Source organism: Liolophura sinensis, chromosome 10, assembly GCF_032854445.1.
Source record: "Liolophura sinensis isolate JHLJ2023 chromosome 10, CUHK_Ljap_v2, whole genome shotgun sequence".
NCBI classification, from domain to species: domain Eukaryota; kingdom Metazoa; phylum Mollusca; class Polyplacophora; order Chitonida; family Chitonidae; genus Liolophura; species Liolophura sinensis.
In genome coordinates, this window is record NC_088304.1 from 1,351,407 (window position 1) to 1,368,809 (window position 17,403).

At 40.4% G+C, this 17,403-nt stretch overlaps 2 protein-coding genes across 2 annotated transcripts in view; one reads left to right on the forward strand and one right to left on the reverse strand.

Annotated features, from left to right (window-relative positions):
• Window positions 1–6,824, reverse strand: part of LOC135476634 (N-alpha-acetyltransferase 25, NatB auxiliary subunit-like) — a 39,708-nt gene extending 32,884 nt beyond the window's left edge. Inside the window, exons 1-6 of the mRNA XM_064756723.1 lie at window positions 6,770–6,824; window positions 4,242–4,327; window positions 3,766–3,904; window positions 1,833–2,029; window positions 1,271–1,376; window positions 142–222 (exon numbers count right to left, since the gene is read on the reverse strand). Coding sequence (XP_064612793.1) covers window positions 142–222; window positions 1,271–1,376; window positions 1,833–2,029; window positions 3,766–3,904; window positions 4,242–4,327; window positions 6,770–6,824 — 664 coding nt within the window. The remainder of the gene's footprint in view (window positions 1–141; window positions 223–1,270; window positions 1,377–1,832; window positions 2,030–3,765; window positions 3,905–4,241; window positions 4,328–6,769) is intronic.
• A 2,565-nt stretch (window positions 6,825–9,389) lies between these two features.
• LOC135476805 (uncharacterized) lies at window positions 9,390–15,046 on the forward strand. The gene is made up of 4 exons (XM_064756936.1): window positions 9,390–9,836; window positions 10,262–10,433; window positions 13,238–13,360; window positions 14,578–15,046. The coding sequence occupies exons 1-4, from the start codon at window positions 9,631–9,633 to the stop codon at window positions 14,782–14,784; spliced, it is 708 nt and encodes a 235-aa protein (XP_064613006.1). The 5' UTR covers window positions 9,390–9,630; the 3' UTR covers window positions 14,785–15,046.
• Window positions 15,047–17,403: the final 2,357 nt, after the last annotated feature.

The following is a 17,403-nucleotide window of genomic DNA, read 5'->3' on the forward strand; positions in this document are numbered from 1 at the left end:
ACTGATGATTTGCTCATTCACCAACTGGCTGGCTCATTCGCCAAATGACTGTGATTGGCTCATTCACAAACAACTGATTCATTTCTGGCTCACACTGATGATATAGTCCAAAAGTAAATCAAATGTACACAGCAAACGTACCCCCAAGTGGACTTTGTATGACCCTCAAGGCTTCCTCAGTGTGCCCCAGCAGCTCCAGGATGATCAAGTACATCTGTACCTCTGTAACAGCAAAACATTTAGTACATGGATATCTACTTTCTGTTTCAGTAAAAACACACATGACCATCCAAATCATGGCTTATTTATTTATTTATTTGATTGGTGTTTTACGCCATACTCAAGAATATTTCAATTGTACGACTGCGGCCAGCATTATGGTGGGCAGAGGCCAGGGGAAACCCACGGCCATCCGTGGGTTGGTGGCAGACCTTCCCATGTACGGCCTCATGGCTGACACATTTAAAAATTATATTGTTGAAATTGGTCTTGAACGAACGTTAGACTGTGCAAACTGCCATACAGACCTGTATCTTAAGAGCTATAATTGTTTGTATGTATTGTAAGAAGGCAAGTGAACGACAGTACATACCAGCCTAAACCTAAAATTTCGCCCATGATTCTGGGACTTCTAATGATCTCATTTTGCCTGATTCTGGGAGCTCAAATGATCTCATTTTGCCTGATTCTGGGAGCTCTAAAGATCTCATTTTGCCTGAGTCTGGGAGTTCTAATGATCTCATTTTGCCTGATTCTGAGAGCTGCATGATTTCATTTTGCCTGATTCTGAGAGCTCTATGATCTCATATTGCCTGATTCTGGGAGCTCAAATGATCTCATTTTGCCTGATTCTGGGAGCCCTAACGATCTCGTTTTGCCTGATTCTGAGAGCTCTATGATCTCATTTTGCCTGATTCTGGGAGCTCAAATGATCTCATTTTGCCTGATTCTGGGAGCCCTAACGATCTCGTTTTGCCTGATTCTGAGAGCTCTATGATCTCATTTTGCCTGATTCTGGGAGCTCAAATGATCTCATTTTGCCTGATTCTGGGAGCCCTAATGATCTCGTTTTACTTGATTCTGGGAGCTCAAATGATCTTGGGAATCTGTTTGAGGTTTACTTGGAAGGTAAATGATATCCTCTAGCACAAATGTAATCTTTCAGCACTGAAGCAATATTTTATGATTATATTCTATTTATTTGCTCTTAAAAACACATTTTTTTCTCAATCTTATAGGACATTAGCCTTTCTTGACCTACATTTCTTACCTGCTTCTGCCTCAATTTTCTCCTCTTTGACATACTTCTGTGTCATCCTCTCTGCTAACGGTAGAAACATAGTGTGCGACAGTTTCTTATCCTTTGTCGAATGTGCCTAGAATGGAAAAATGGTATTTCTGAACATTTTATACTTCAAACGATCCTTGTGGTGTTGGTCTCACAGATATCAAGAAATTCCTAACCTCTAGCTTGAATACCCAAGTTTGTATTTAATGAAATCAGAAAATGATTAATGTAACCTCAGGTGTATCTACTGCATTTGATCCACACTGTGTAATTTCATCCTTCGCTTTCATTTCTCAAGATTCTGAAATTTCTAATAATGCTTGAAAGTTAATTTGAAGATATTTGTGGAAAGAAAAATGATATTCTACCTGGAAAATGCAGGTTTCAGCAAGAAAAGTGACATGACATCTATTTGCCTCTATACATGCACATTTTCAGCCAATTTCAGCAAGTCATTTACAGCATAAATATATAAAGCTTAGAAATACTGGCAAACTGCATTGTAAGCCAAACAACGGATGAATGGGCATTGGTCTCTCCTTACTTGCATGACTATGCTCATGACCGCCCAGAAGTAATAGGGGTTTTTGTTCGGCCGCAGTTTGTGAAGGACCATGGCAGTCTGTTGCTGTTTCTTGTAGTCCCCCTGACGCACGTACGCCATGAACAGCGCTGAGAGAATCTCCTCATTGTCAGGTCGACCTTTGAACGCATTCTCATACAAATCTACGATCAAGTCCACTGGAAAATAGAAATGGGAATCGTTAGCTTTTAATGATGAGAATGAAAACCACTTTGGCAGATTTACAGCCAAATCTATGATCAAGTCCACTGGAAAATAGCAATGGGAATCGTTAGCTTCTAATGATGAGAATGAAAACCACTTTGGCAGATTTACAGCCAAATCTATGATCAAGTCCACTGGAAAATAGCAATGGGAATCGTTAGCTTTTAATGATGAGAATGAACACCACTTTGGCAGATTTACAGCCAAATCTATGATCAAGTCCACTGGAAAATAGTAATGGGAATCGTTAGCTTCTAATGATGAGAATGAACACCACTTTGGCAGATTTACAGCCAAATCTATGATCAAGTCCACTGGAAAACAGAAATGGGAATCGTTTGCTTCTAATGATGAGAATGAACACCACTTTGGCAGATTTACAGCCAAATCTATGATCAAGTCCACTGGAAAATAGCAATGGGAATTGTTAGCTTCTAATGATGAGAATAAACACCACTTTGGTAGATTTACAGCCAAATCTACGATCTAGTCCACTGGAAAATAGCAATGGGAATCGTTAGCTTGTAATGATCAAAACGAACACCACTTTGGTAAATTTACAGCCAACGCTACGATCAAGTCCACTGAAAACCAGAAATGGGAATCGTTAGCTTCTAATGATGAGAATGAACACCACTTTGGCAGATTTACAGCCAAATCTATGATCAAGTCCACTGGAAAATAGCAATGGGAATCGTTAGCTTCTAATGATGAGAATAAACACCACTTTGGCAGATTTACAGCCAAATCTACGATCAAGTCCACTGGAAAATAGCAATGGGAATCGTTAGCTTCTAATGATGAGAATAAACACCACTTTGGCAGATTTACAGCCAACTCTACGATCAAGTCCACTGGAAAATAGAAATGGGAATCGTTAGCTTCTAATGATGAGAATAAACACCACTTTGGCAGATTTACAGCCAAATCTATGATCAAGTCCACTGGAAAATAGCAATAGGAATTGTTAGCTTCTAATGATCAAAACGAACACCACTTTGGTAAATTTACAGCCAACGCTACGATCAAGTCAACTGAAAATCAGAAATGGGAATCGTTAGCTTCTAATGATGAGAATGAACACCACTTTGGCAGATTTACAGCCAAATCTATGATCAAGTCCACTGGAAAATAGCAATGGGAATCGTTAGCTTCTAATGATGAGAATAAACACCACTTTGGCAGATTTACAGCCAAATCTACGATCAAGTCCACTGGAAAATAGCAATGGGAATCGTTAGCTTCTAATGATGAGAATAAACACCACTTTGGCAGATTTACAGCCAACTCTACGATCAAGTCCACTGGAAAACAGAAATGGGGACATTCACACCACATTTACAGCAGTATGGTGGTGAGTGGAATGGTGCATGTCTCAATATTCATGAGAACAAAGGTTGAAAAAAAAAATGGTAGATGTCATTTAAAATATCCAAGTTATCTACATGTGCATGCAAACACAGAAAAAGTACTGTGTAATAATGATAATAGTGTTGGGTACAGTAAATAATACACTGGTCTGTTAATTTACCGTTTTACCTTTTGTCATCCATGAACTGACAAGGCAAACTTCCAATTAAATGACAGCTAAATGTCATCAGGGAACATTATTAGAAACCAGTAACCAGATTTATCAGTTTACGACATGTTAAGACTTGACGTACGATATAAAATGACTGACTTAACGTACACTTATGCACTTCTCTGTAGCAGATGGCCATGGCATGTAATGTCGCCTCATCTGTCGGGTGCTGGGCGTGAACCTCCTGTAGGAACCCTGAACTCTCATCATGACGACCCAGGCGTAACAAAGCCAGCGCCTTTAACACCTGTTCTCAGACATAAGCACAAATAAGGGTGAAGCCTCAACAACAACTGTTCCAAAGAAAAATTTTTAATCTGAACAAATACTTGAAATTTAATAACAATTAATTTCCAATGTCCTCCCAGCAATAGAATGCTTTTTCCGCAAAGAGTACAACACCACAACATGTACTGATATTTATCTGATTGGTGTTTTACGCCGTACTTAAGAATATATTATTAAAAATAATAAGCTGATGCAATGTTTTCACTGAGTGAGACAGGGCATTAAGAGGTGGTAATGAGGTCATGATGTGACAATTATGAACAGCTTACATCCCATCTGTAACGCTATACACGTACCTTCGCACACTGAAAATCCTTCTGTTTCCTCAATACTTTCTCAGCTTCCTGGATTGCTTTCTTGTTGTTTCCATTGTCAAGGCAGTCTACAAGAAGTATCGTCAAGTATAGAAGTAATTTTTTTATGTTACATAAACTAGAGACAATATTATCTCCTTACTAAGTAACAGATGGCATGGGCCAAAAAAATCCCCCCCCCACCACCCCCCGGGCTCCATAATGTTATATCATAGGAAAATGAACATTTCTGATGGTCACTCAGGGAGAGGAAAACATGGGACTTCAACATGGGGTGGCCATTTTGTTTTCGCCCATGCCACAGGTCGTCCTACAGAATTCTTCTAAAATTTAACATCTTTGTAAGATCATTTAACATCTTTGATTTCATAAGCGTCTAGGTTTACCTATTTCATTAGCTTCTAGGTTTACCTATTTCGTTTGGACTTTTCACTATAACTAGAACTAACACGTACAGCGGATATTGTGATAAGCTTAACAGCACGCTGCAGTTCTAGTCAGAGGTTGGTCCATTCTTAGAATCTGTTTTCATGAGTATGACGCATATGCCAGGAGCAATTCGTGCGCACACAATGGAAGGTGTGCAGTTTAACGTGAAAGCACGAACAGAGATGAGGTGTCGAAGATTTTGTTCATTTAAACATTGTCTAAAATGGACTTAATATGCAAAAATAAGACCACATATGAGGAAAGCGGCACTATGACTACTAAAATATCAGTGGAAAAAGAGTACAAGATGGGTAATTTAGCATTAGCAACGTTGTTTGGAAAATCTTAATCAGTCCAACTATATAGACTTCTCACTATTACTGCTGCAGGCCATAAGGCATATCACATTATCTGCTGGAAGTTCTAGTTTCAAAATTTGTACTAAAATTTGATGCAAACACTGGCTGTTGTGTAGACAACAGAAGTTGTGCTACTCTGAAAAAATGAAAGCTTCAATGACTCAATATTTCAGCATTTTATTTCCCCATCATCAGGTGATTAGATTTTGCCAATAACTTTTGATGAGGGCAAAATAAAATTGTGAAATACTGACTCGCTTTTTTTCAGAGGGACACTACTTGTGCGATCGAGATCCACATGTGTGTCCTTCAATCGCATGAGGCAGTGGCAAGCAGACAGGGAGGTAAAGAATGAGATGGGAAGGTAAAGAGACACAATTTTGGATGATATTCAGAGAACTATGGCTGATAATATTCGGAAATAATAGTATGTTTGACAACCGAGCAATCTGGACACCATATGTTAATTGTGAATGTCAACAAAAGCTGGTTTTGGACTTAAGAGGCATTAAGCCCTGGACGACAACACTTGTAGGGCCTGGCGTTGTCATGGCTGGGTTCCCTTTAGATCACTGGGATGAATTGTAAAATTTAGGAAAACAGTCCATTAGGAACCTACCTCGCCCATCCAGCCACTACTTTACAATGCTTCGCATCCTTGGGCACCTGACTTAAAATCCTGAGACCATCCCTAAGGTAAATATCCATCATATTTATTGAAGTCTCCCTCTATGATGACTTCTCATTTACAAAATAGCCGACATCTACACGGTGCGCATGCGCAGGCAGGCAGTTGGCAACAAAACTATCCCTCCCTTCAATTATGCTGTTTATAAAGTCCCTTTGTTTATTATGCGATCACACGCTGGCTAGTTTTAGTCACCTTGACTTTAGATGGTACAAATGGCGCATCATGAACCAAACTAGAGCACGTGCCATTGTTTTGACATGTGTGACCTCCACAAATGAAGCCAGTAATGGCCAGCCATTGTGTATCCAGTTGCCTGGCTGCGCATGCCCGCCATGTAAATGAGAAGTCAATGAAGAGGGAGATTCAAATAAATATGGATGGATACTTACCTTTGGGGGATTGACATCTCAGGATTTTACCAGTCAGGTGCCCCACATCCCTAAGCATTGTACACTAGTGGCTGGATGGGCAAGACAGGTTAGTAATCGACTGTTTTCCAAAGTTTGACAATTCATCCTACCGCGCCGAAGGGGACCCAGCCATGACTACATGAGGCCCTACAATTAAATTTACAGTTATTTTATCACCGCAAGTTAGGCATGTTAGCGCCCAAAACGGCCAATGCCCAGATGTTCCCAGTGTTGAATCAAGTGAAACTTATCAGTGGACGTGCTGGATAATGTAGAGACAAGGTTGATGCACATGTGTTGGTTGTTGACCCTCTACTCCGATGCTCTCCCATGAAATGATGTCCATTTACCACATGACGGCAGCCTCGCCTTTACAAATCCCCACAAAGTTTGAACTATTTCGACTAATTCATAGAGGGATCGTGACTTTAATCTGAATAAATGTATCGTGTAAGTTGTTGTTGTCATTGTACAATGTGATCGTCAGTAAATGTCAGTCAAGATCATGACGATTTCTGCTGAAAGGTGACTCTTCTGTCAACATCAACCGTTGTAGACATTTACATGTCTCTCGTCCCTCGATGGTCACGAACGAAAGACAGGCATGGTTCATTTTCTCACCGTAAATCGGCCGAAGTCGACGTTCGTTCACATCCACATGGCTGCGAGACGCCATTTTGTCGGCCGCAGCTGTAAAACTCGCGAGATTATGCGAGATATAGATTACACTCGTACCTTTACAAAAATGTTCATTCGACAAAGTTACCAGCCATACGGTTGACCCTTGACAGGAAAATAAAGGACCAATGATTTAAGTTTGAATGAACATACACCTGTGATAAATTTATGTATCCCAGCTGCGCTTTTATTGCATCTGTTCATATATCCAACGTGGCGATCTAATTAAACACGATGAGTATGCAGTCCCTATCCCCGGATTAAGCGACACAAAGATATATCCAAGTGCAAATGTAACGCTATCGGGGCCTCAACACCAGTATGTAGATATCAAACAAAATGTCCTTACTACGCTGCAAATAATTATACCAGCTAGTAGACGCGAATTATCAACAAATTGAAAAAATGAAACGAATGTGAACAAAGATAGGTTTGTATTCTCTCAGTGCACCATGGTACAGTCAACTATGTTTAGGAGAAATGGCGGGCTCACTGTGAACCACGCCTTATGCAGCTGTAGGCAGGGATATTTTAGGCCTAACGCCAATAGGCCTATAGATAGAACGAGACATAAGACGACGACAGCAAAATTTGGAAACCGAAGCCAAAAGTTATTTAGTCCAGCAAAACAATGTAGGTGAAACAGCCACTGTACATTTTAGATGTATTGTGATGGAAAACATTCCATTGCTGATCATATCTAGTCAAAAACCAATTGTAAAAAAAGAGTAGGTTTACTTAACACGTGCGAGGCCTGTAGCTTAGAATTACTGTCGTAAGTGTGAAACAGAATACCATCAAAAAGTATGCCCTTTTGAAAGGAAGATTCCGAACATACTTCTATGATTTTCCTTTTTTTTTTCTTACAGTGAAGAAAATACAAAGTGCTGACGTACGCTGACGTCACGGATTTGTTTTATTCCCTTAAACTGATATGTCCGCTATCAACAAACGCGCGAGCCTATAAGAATGGCCAACTTCCCACTCAAAGCAGGAGGTGGTCAGGTAGTACCTGAGCAGCACACGACACTATTCAGGAGGGTGAAGTATATAGTTGCAGCAAAGAAATTTGTTTACTTATTTCCCAAATGTTTTATTAGGGGAATTTATTAAATTTCTCCACCTGTGCGGCAATGTTGCCTTGATTATTTATTTACTTGACCTTATTGTCAAGTGTTGCGACACGGGTCCTGGCACAAGTATGTTCAGAGACAGGAAAATTCAGTACAACTGAATTCCATATTGAAAGCATACATTGATTTTTACAATAAATGTGATCCTGAACATGGGGTAATTAAAGGGGGTGGGATAAATATCGTTTCCCATCTTTCGTCAACACTGTTAAAAGCTATAGGGCCTACGTGATTGGCTCGCTGACAGTTCATTGATAATAATCAGCCAATCCAAAGCTACACACGAGCCGAACTATACTTTCGTTTACTACGTAACTGTGTCGTCTGTATCGAGTTCAAACGTCCAAAATATGTTGACTCAGTGGCCAAAGGTACTTTAGAAATTCCCTTATATATAAGTTTCAGGGGCCTCCGTGGCTCAGTCGGTTAGCGCGCTAGCGCAGCGTAATGACCCAGGAGCCTCTCACCAATGCGGTCGGTGTGAGTTCAAGTCCAGCTCATGCTTGCTTCCTCTCTGGCAGTAAGTGGGAAGGTCCTCTAGCAACCTGCGGATGGTCGTGGGTTTGCCCGGGGGAAAAACACCAATCAAATAAATAAACAAATAAATAAATATATCAGTTTCATCTCTAAATGTGCGAATGCTGTTGCCGTCGAATTTTTCGAATGTTGTTCTCTGGTATGTGTATATATGTTTTGCTGTATTTTAGTTGGCGTTCTCACACACGCTACGCACTCATCGTCGTCACGGACTTTCCTGGGTTTCTCAAGATCTTCCACTGACAAGCATGTGTTGTTAACTACAAGCAGTATCTGCTTCTCAGTTTTAACTGTATCTATGATGATGTAAAAAATTCAGAGAAAGTTTGGTGAGTATAGACATGTCTGAGGTTGAATTTTCTGTGTGGCGTATATATCATCCTGCACAGAAATGTTGACCTTTCATCCTTAAATTACTTTGTACTTCTACACGCGCTTTTGTAAGCGGACACAAGTCAAAATAATCTCGCTGATTTGAGGCATAATTTTGTATTAATTTTTTTTTTTTTTGTATTCAATTCTAGTCAAAAATTTCGTTTCTTTCTCGCCAAGGCTCGAAGCAGGCTAAAATTTTTAATTTAATGATAAATTTGATACTACTTAGTCACTGGTTGGAGATCCCCCATATAGTACTATCCATGTACATGTATTTTAACGTTGGATGTATGTGTAAGTATGTAAACCATAGAAGGACTCAGCATGAAAGAATCGTCCACGACAACGCGATGTAGGCCTACGTGCTCTAGATTGACTTACCCGAGGGAGGTGTGGGGGGGGGGGGGGGGGACGGAAGGTTCATGCTCGAACCGTCGTCACTTACATCAACTAAAACACCACAAAACAACGCTTTTATAACAATATCCTGAAGAAGCGCTCGTATTTATAACGTTGGTCTCACATGAATCTGTACCTATGACGATACACGCATGTGCGAGTTTAGATTAGGCCTGTTTACAAGTCTTGCGCAAGTGTCAGAAATCCGGCCCTTGCTCAACATGAGCTCTTGAGGCATTGATCTGAGGAATACTCTATATAAATAAGTCTACCCCCATAACATAGACATGATTACGGATTCTCCTAGGGTCAGACATAGTGTTACAACGCGAGATACAAGAGTAACGAGATATAAAGACCATGGCAACATCTACCGAACAAGCTGCAACAACAACAGCGACACACCGCGGTCTTGACGTCAAAACTGAAAGCGAAAGGTACAATGATCAGAGACGAATGTGGCCGAGTTCAGGGCGGCACATTTTGGCACATTACGATGACAGCTCTATCATCGTCTATCAGGCGTTCAAATCGTCCATAGCTGATTATGCTGTCAAACATCAAAGGTATGGTATACAGCAGCTGTACAGTTAGCTCTTTATGACTGTTATTACGTACGTTAATCAGCACCGAAAGACACCAGCTCGATCCTGTTCTTATACTGGCCTGGCGTCGTTGGAGTCTCGACACTAGTAACTGTTAATTTCGTGCTCAATGCAGGTTTCGGCCGATTGTCTATGTTATCAAAAAAATCCTGTGCAAATAAAATACACCAATCCACTAACTTCGATCAGTACTTTCTGCACCACAGCAGATATGCCCCTATACTTGCTTTAGAATAGATGTACGTATGATAATGCCATGAATGCTTCCATGGCACACACTCTGTGGTCACTCCCGCTATTTTCACAGTGCCCCATGACGAAGCATGCGCGTAACGGCTGAAGATTTTATACTAGGCTTGTAAAATATTGATTCATTTTCATTTTAGGTTTGGGGGTCCAGACTACAAGTTTGAGAGAATGACATGGATTAAAACAAACTTCCTGTGGATGATGTACAGAAGTGGATGGGCAACCAAACCGGGGCAAAATCGCATTCTTGCAATTCGAATATCGCGGGATGGCTTTGAAAAGATTCTAGCTAATGCCTTCACCATAGAGGTAAGTTGTCAGTAGTCCGATTCAGTGCGGAAAATTCAAAAACCTCCACAGATGTTAACGTGACTTACATTCACTTACTATAACATTGGATTCATGAAACATAGCAATCCATTCATTTAACATAGCATTAGATTCATAAAATGTAGCATTGTATTCATTTAACATGGCATTACATTCACATGGTATAGTATTGCATTAACTCAATTAATCATCACATAAAGGTAGTAGTACAGGGTCCTCCGTGGCCGAGGTTATTGGCATGCCAGCACAGAGCAGTGGCTCAGGAGCCTCTCTTTCAATGCGTTCACTGTGAATTCAAGTCAAGCTCATGAAAGCTCCCTCTTCGGCCGTACATGGGAAGGTCTTTCAGCCTCATTTCCTTCCACCCTAATGCTGGCCATGTCAGCAGGAAAATAAATTGATAATGGTAGGTCTAAGTAACAAAAACAAAAAATGGGGAGGCTAACTTTATGATAACTGTATTTCACACCTGACACACCTGAAGTTTGTCATCATGTTAGTGACACACTTTGCTTCACACTGGTAGATTCATCCAACTTATAGGGCTATGTAAGAGTCCAATTTTTGTGAAGTTTTATTCATTTCTTAATTGTTAAAATTAAAAAATTATTCTGAAAGTACATTTTTACCTAGCATACATGTACTTTAGGTGAAATGAAATGTAGGACTTTAAAGCCGTTATGTGCTGCTGAAAGTGCAGTTTTACTGGCTAAACCTCAGGTGAAATACGGTAATTAATTGTCGCTGTGAGTGCAGTTTACTGGCTAAACCTCAGGTGAAATATGGTAATTAATTGTCGCTGTGAGTGCAGTTTACTGGCTAAACCTCAGGTGAAATACGGTAATTAATTGTCGCAGTGAGTGCAGTTTTACTGGCTAAACCTCAGGTGAAATACGGTAATTAATTGTCACTGCGAGTGCAGTTTTACTGGCTAAACCTCAGGTGAAATACAGTAATTGTCACTGTGAGTGCAGTTTACTGGCTAACCCTCATGTAAAATACAGTAATTGTCACTGTGAGTGCAGTTTACTGGCTAAACCTGAGGTGAAATACAGTAATTGTCACTGTGAGTGCAATTTTACTGGCTAAACCGCATGTGAAATACAGTAATTGTCACTGTGAGTGCAGTTTTACTGGCTAAACCGCATGTGAAATACAGTAATTGTCACTGTGAGGGAAGTTTTACTGGCTAAACCTCATGTGAAATACAGTAATTGTCACTGTGAGTGCAGTTTTACTGGCTAAACCGCATGTGAAATACAGTAATTGTCACTGTGAGGGAAGTTTTACTGGCTAAACCTCATGTGAAATACAGTAATTGTCACTGTGAGTGCAATTTTACTGGCTAAGCCTCATGTGAAATACAGTAATTGTCGCTGTGAGTGCAGTTTTACTGGCTAAACCTCAGGTAAAATACGGTAATTAATTGTCGCAGTGAGTGCAGTTTACTGGCTAAACCTCATGTGAAATACAGTAATTGTCACTGTGAGTGCAGTTTTACTGGCTAAACCTCATGTGAAATACAGTAATTGTCACTGTGAGTGAAATTTTACTGGCTAAACCTCATGTGAAATACAGTAATTGTCACTGTGAGTGCAGTTTACTGGCTAAACCTCATGTGAAATACAGTAATTGTCACTGTGAGTAAAGTTTTACTGGCTAAACCTCATGTGAAATACAGTAATTGTCACTGTGAGTGCAATTTTACTGGCTAAACCTCATGTGAAATACAGTAATTGTCACTGTGAGTGAAGTTTTACTGGCTAAACCTCATGTGAAATACAGTAATTGTCACTGTGAGTGCAGTTTTACTGGCTAAACCGCATGTGAAATACAGTAATTGTCACTGTGAGGGAAGTTTTACTGGCTAAACCTCAGGTGAAATACAGTAATTGTCACTGTGAGTGCAATTTTACTGGCTAAGCCTCATGTGAAATACAGTAATTGTCGCTGTGAGTGCAGTTTTACTGGCTAAAGCTCAGGTAAAATACGGTAATTAATTGTCGCAGTGAGTGCAGTTTACTGGCTAAACCTCATGTGAAATACAGTAATTGTCACTGTGAGTGCAGTTTTACTGGCTAAACCTCATGTGAAATACAGTAATTGTCACTGTGAGTGAAATTTTACTGGCTAAACCTCATGTGAAATACAGTAATTGTCACTGTGAGTGCAGTTTACTGGCTAAACCTCATGTGAAATACAGTAATTGTCACTGTGAGTAAAGTTTTACTGGCTAAACCTCATGTGAAATACAGTAATTGTCACTGTGAGTGCAATTTTACTGGCTAAACCTCATGTGAAATACAGTAATTGTCACTGTGAGTGAAGTTTTACTGGCTAAACCTCATGTGAAATACAGTAATTGTCACTGTGAGTGCAGTTTTACTGGCTAAACCTCAGGTAATTGTCGCTGTGAGTTCAACTCGGGCTCTTGCTGGCTTATACTTTGGCCATAACATGGGAAGGTCTACCAGCAACTTGTGGATTGTCGTGAGTTTCCTCCTGGCTCAGGTTTCTTAACACCATTTTGCTGGCTGTTACCATATAGGTGAAATGTTTTTTAGTGCAGTGTAAAACACCAATTGGATAAACAGATAAATGTTGTGTTCAGGTAACTAGCTTAGTCGTGTAATATCTGCTGGTTTACAGGAATTGACTATTTGAAACTGGTGCCAGGTACGGTAAACCTACAGTCAACATCATTCAGGAGAAAGTTGGTACAGTATGTTTCAAATCATCGCAGACACTGCTACTAAATGTCACAAGTTTTCTGTTTGTTACAGCTTCAGAAGTCTAAGGGCTTGACCAGTGAGGACGTAAATGTGCGGTTACAGTGGGATCCAGACCACTCCCCTAACTACCACAAGCAACAACGAAGAGCAATTCAGCTTGGCCTCAAAGGGGAGGTAAGCCAGGAAAACTTCAGAGTGGCAAATTAAACAGGCTAAACATAAACAATAAAACAAAGATGTATATTGGTTTTATTCAGCTGTTGAGTTCAGGAAAATTGTGGAATTTTTTACCTGCAGCAGGTTTTTTTTTGTTCCAGTTATAGGCCTTGCAGAGTCATCGATAAGCTTAGATGATGCATCTAAACTTCCAGGGCCTATAAAAGCTAAACACTGTACGGTAAATATTTGGCAAATTACTGACCCTCTGCAGACCCGAATGTGAAATATAAATAAAGCAGATTTGACAGGTTTATAAAGAGGTACATACATATTGCATGTAAAGAGAACATAAATGAAATGAGTGCCATTTGAGTGAGTGAGTGCGTGCATGGGGTATAAGTTCGTGCTCAACAATTTTCACTCATATGACAACGAAGGAATCCTTAGGGTGTATGTAATGTGCCCCTTGTTTCTGGACGGATTTCCACCGCTCTTTTATCTATTGCTGCTTCACTGAGACGACTTACCAAAGGCAAGTAAGCTGCCCCGCCCGAGCCATTATACTGATACGGGTCAACCAGTCGTTGCACTATCCCCTTCACGCTGAAGGCCAAGCAAGGAAGTTACAACTTCCTTTTTTAAAGTCTTAGGTGTGACTCACCCAGGATCGATCCTACTGTTCCCGAAGCGGACACTCTTCCAACTGTGCTATTGGGGGCTGGTCAGTGCCATTTGAAGCGCCTGGAAAACTGTCCCCCAAAACACTGGCATTTACAGTTGACTTTTTCAGCACCACACTAAGAAAGCGTTCAAAATATAATCAAATAGTGGATATAATCACATCACTCCCTGTGTTTGTCCACAAAAAATAATGAAAAGATCTCTGATAAACTACCTTGGGACTATTCTAAGAAGTAAGATGAATTTTCATTTGATAAAAAATAATGTTAAAAAGCTTTTGAAAATATAGTCAAAAATATATAAAATCTGCTCTGCCCCCGCCCCCCTCCTTCCCCAATTAAATTACTCATATATATTGTTAAGTATTGCTAATATTGGACACATTTTTCTATTGCCTTTCATTTGAAACATGAATGTCTACTTTGAAGTTGCACTTCTCAGGCATGTCTGTAGCCTTCCGTTTGCTGTCATTAGATTTGAATGGTCTGTCATGGAGAAAGCACTTAAACTTTCAGAAACATTAGCCCAGAATGTTTTACTCCTCTTTCCAGATAGTTAAAAAGTTTTCCAACGACTGGATCCTTGGTATAGAGGACATCACAGACTTTGTCCGAGAACAGCACCAGGTGCTCAAGATGGAGGGAGAGGGTAAACTCCAGATTCCCAGAGAGAGAGTGTACCCAGTCAGAAATCCCGGCATTGCGGCCAGGATAGCCCTGGACATCTGGGATACTGATGGGCCGAGTTTTGTGTCATAGCCCATTGATGTACAGAGATCGGACGTAACTTCATGAGCCTAGCAGATCAGTAGGCAGTCAGCTATATTGGAGGCCTGTTAACATGGACTGATATGGCCGCAGTCCTCCAGTATGGCTGCCAAAAGCCTAGCAGATCAGTAGGCAGTCAGCCATATTGGACGCCTGTTAACATGGGCTGATATGGCCGCAGTCCTCCAGTATGGCTGCCAAAAACAACTTCTTCTGTGGACCATACTTCCATTAAAGAATGGTAATGACTTCAGCCACATTGTGTTGACTTAGATACTCGACGGGGAATCCCTTGTGTCTTATTTATTTATTTATTTTTTGTTTATTTATTTAATTGGAGTTTTACATCATACTCAGGAACACTTCACTTAGGCAGTGGTGGCTAGCATTTTGGTGGGACTAAACCAGAAAGCCAAGGGAAAACCCACGACCATCCATAGGTTGCTTGAAGAACTTCCCACTTATGACCACAGAGGAAAACAGCATGAGCTTGGCTTGAACTCGCAGCGATTGCATTTGGTGAGAGGCTCCTGGATAATTGTTCTCCACATTGAGAACCACTAGGCCAGAGAAGACCCCTGGGTAAAATGGTCAATGGCAGGTTCCCTACGTACCCTAGGCGGGTCATAGGCCACCAGATGGTGGAAAACCCAAGCTCTTATCCAACAGCTTTACTGGGGTCCACGCCACTAGTCTTTTACCACTTCTGGTGCCTGGTGTGTGTACAGTTCATGATAATGCGAAAAACCAAAAAATAAAAAAACATGGAAAGGAATGTACTGGATTTCAACCCTAGACTCCCAAGCATCATTTACATTTGGCCAAGTACTGACGACTAACATAGAGATTAGGCGGCTTAGATCTTCAGCTGCTGGCCGAGGACATAAGACAGAAAGAATACATTATTGCAGAGCTGATGCCCGTTCCCAAGGTAAACTTCTTGGAGAAGAAGATTTTTTTAGCTTTTTTAAAATTTAAAATGGTCGCTAAATCACGTGACTGGAAAAACAGCACAAACCTCAGACGTTGCTTCATATGTTCCTCAGTAAGGCGGGAAAGTTTGGTTTTTCTGCCTGTAACAGGTTTCGAGACCTTGCAATTTTACGAGTTGACTAAGAATAATAACTAGAACCGCATGCAGTTTTACGGCTTCCAAGGGGTCTGTACACACAGCTTTTAGCGTCCACTCTCTAAAACTTTTCCCTTTCTCCACCACAGACCATTGAAATCTATTAGTTCTGTGCTCTTCTGAAAAGACCCCAGGTTTGTCTAATACGAGCCAAGAAATAGACCTAATCCATAGTAGACAAAGTAGGCCAAAAACTTTCCGAACGAGTGAATTCCATGTAACTGATCACGAATCTGGTCTTAATTTTTCCCTGCAAGATGTTTTTATGTCACAAATTGCCATTAAAAATCGAAAATTTGCAACCCCCCCCCCCCCCGCAATTTGTAGGTCACGAGACAGAAAACCAATACAGCTGTAAAGTTCAAAATTGTGGAGTGGAAGGAACTATATATGTACTGTTTGTATGCTGGAAATCTGGGAGCTGGCTTAATAAAATACAGGCTATACGGGGCTTCAAAATTTGACAAAAGGCCGATTTACTATATTTTGGCACAGTTACAAGTGTGTGTTATACGTATACACTCTGTTCGTGTCTAGGGTGAATGTAGAAATTTTGTAAATAATTGCGAAAAGCGCAATTTCCCCCGTTTTTGCAGGTGAGGTGACAGAAAACTGTCACAGCCTGAAAAATCGCTGTATATAAAGGGATATGCATGTACAGTAATTAAGGTGAAAATCGTTGACCTGTGTCAAAAAACACAGGCCATGCACGCTATTGAATAATGTCCACAGACAGATTTACCACATTTGGCACATTTGCGTATAGATGTACATGCTGTAAAGTGTTATACAATGTAGGGATGGCTAGGAAGAATATATATGATGTATATGCTCTCTGAATTTTCTGGTTTGCATTGCAGTTGCGATTGGGTCAGACGGTGCAATTGCACCCAATGTTGTGCATGTTTTTCTGAAAGTAAGCTTTGTCTTCTTAACTACACGCTAACCAGCTACCGGTGATTGACAGATATCTACTTGTGCCCGTCCAGTTGTTCGCTTTCTGATAAGGGTTGAGCTATTAGTAAAGCAGTCAGTCTGTGCATGGGAGGTCTTGGATTGAGATGTGGAAGTATAAACTTGCTGTTACACGGGCCATGCTTTTTCCGTTATTTCTTACAAAAAGGCATTGATTTCCTACCAGTCATAAATGAAGATCTGAGGTTGATCTATCCACTGACCAATTTTCAGCCTCATAGCTATTACGGTGTCCGGTCAAGTGACATTTCAAAAGTGACACTGAAATGAGCTATAACTGCAATTTAAAGAAAAACTATACATCGTAGGAAAAAAAACTAAAACCACGCTTGTATTCAGCAGGCCAAACTACATCTATTTGCTATCTTCTTTTTTTTTTTTCAAAATTCATCTACAGGTCATCACGTGACCAAAACGACCAATAGCGAGCTCCCATATTTCTCGACCGATTTGCATAAAATTTTCAGTCCTGATACCCCAGTAGTTTTGTACATGTATATCAATTT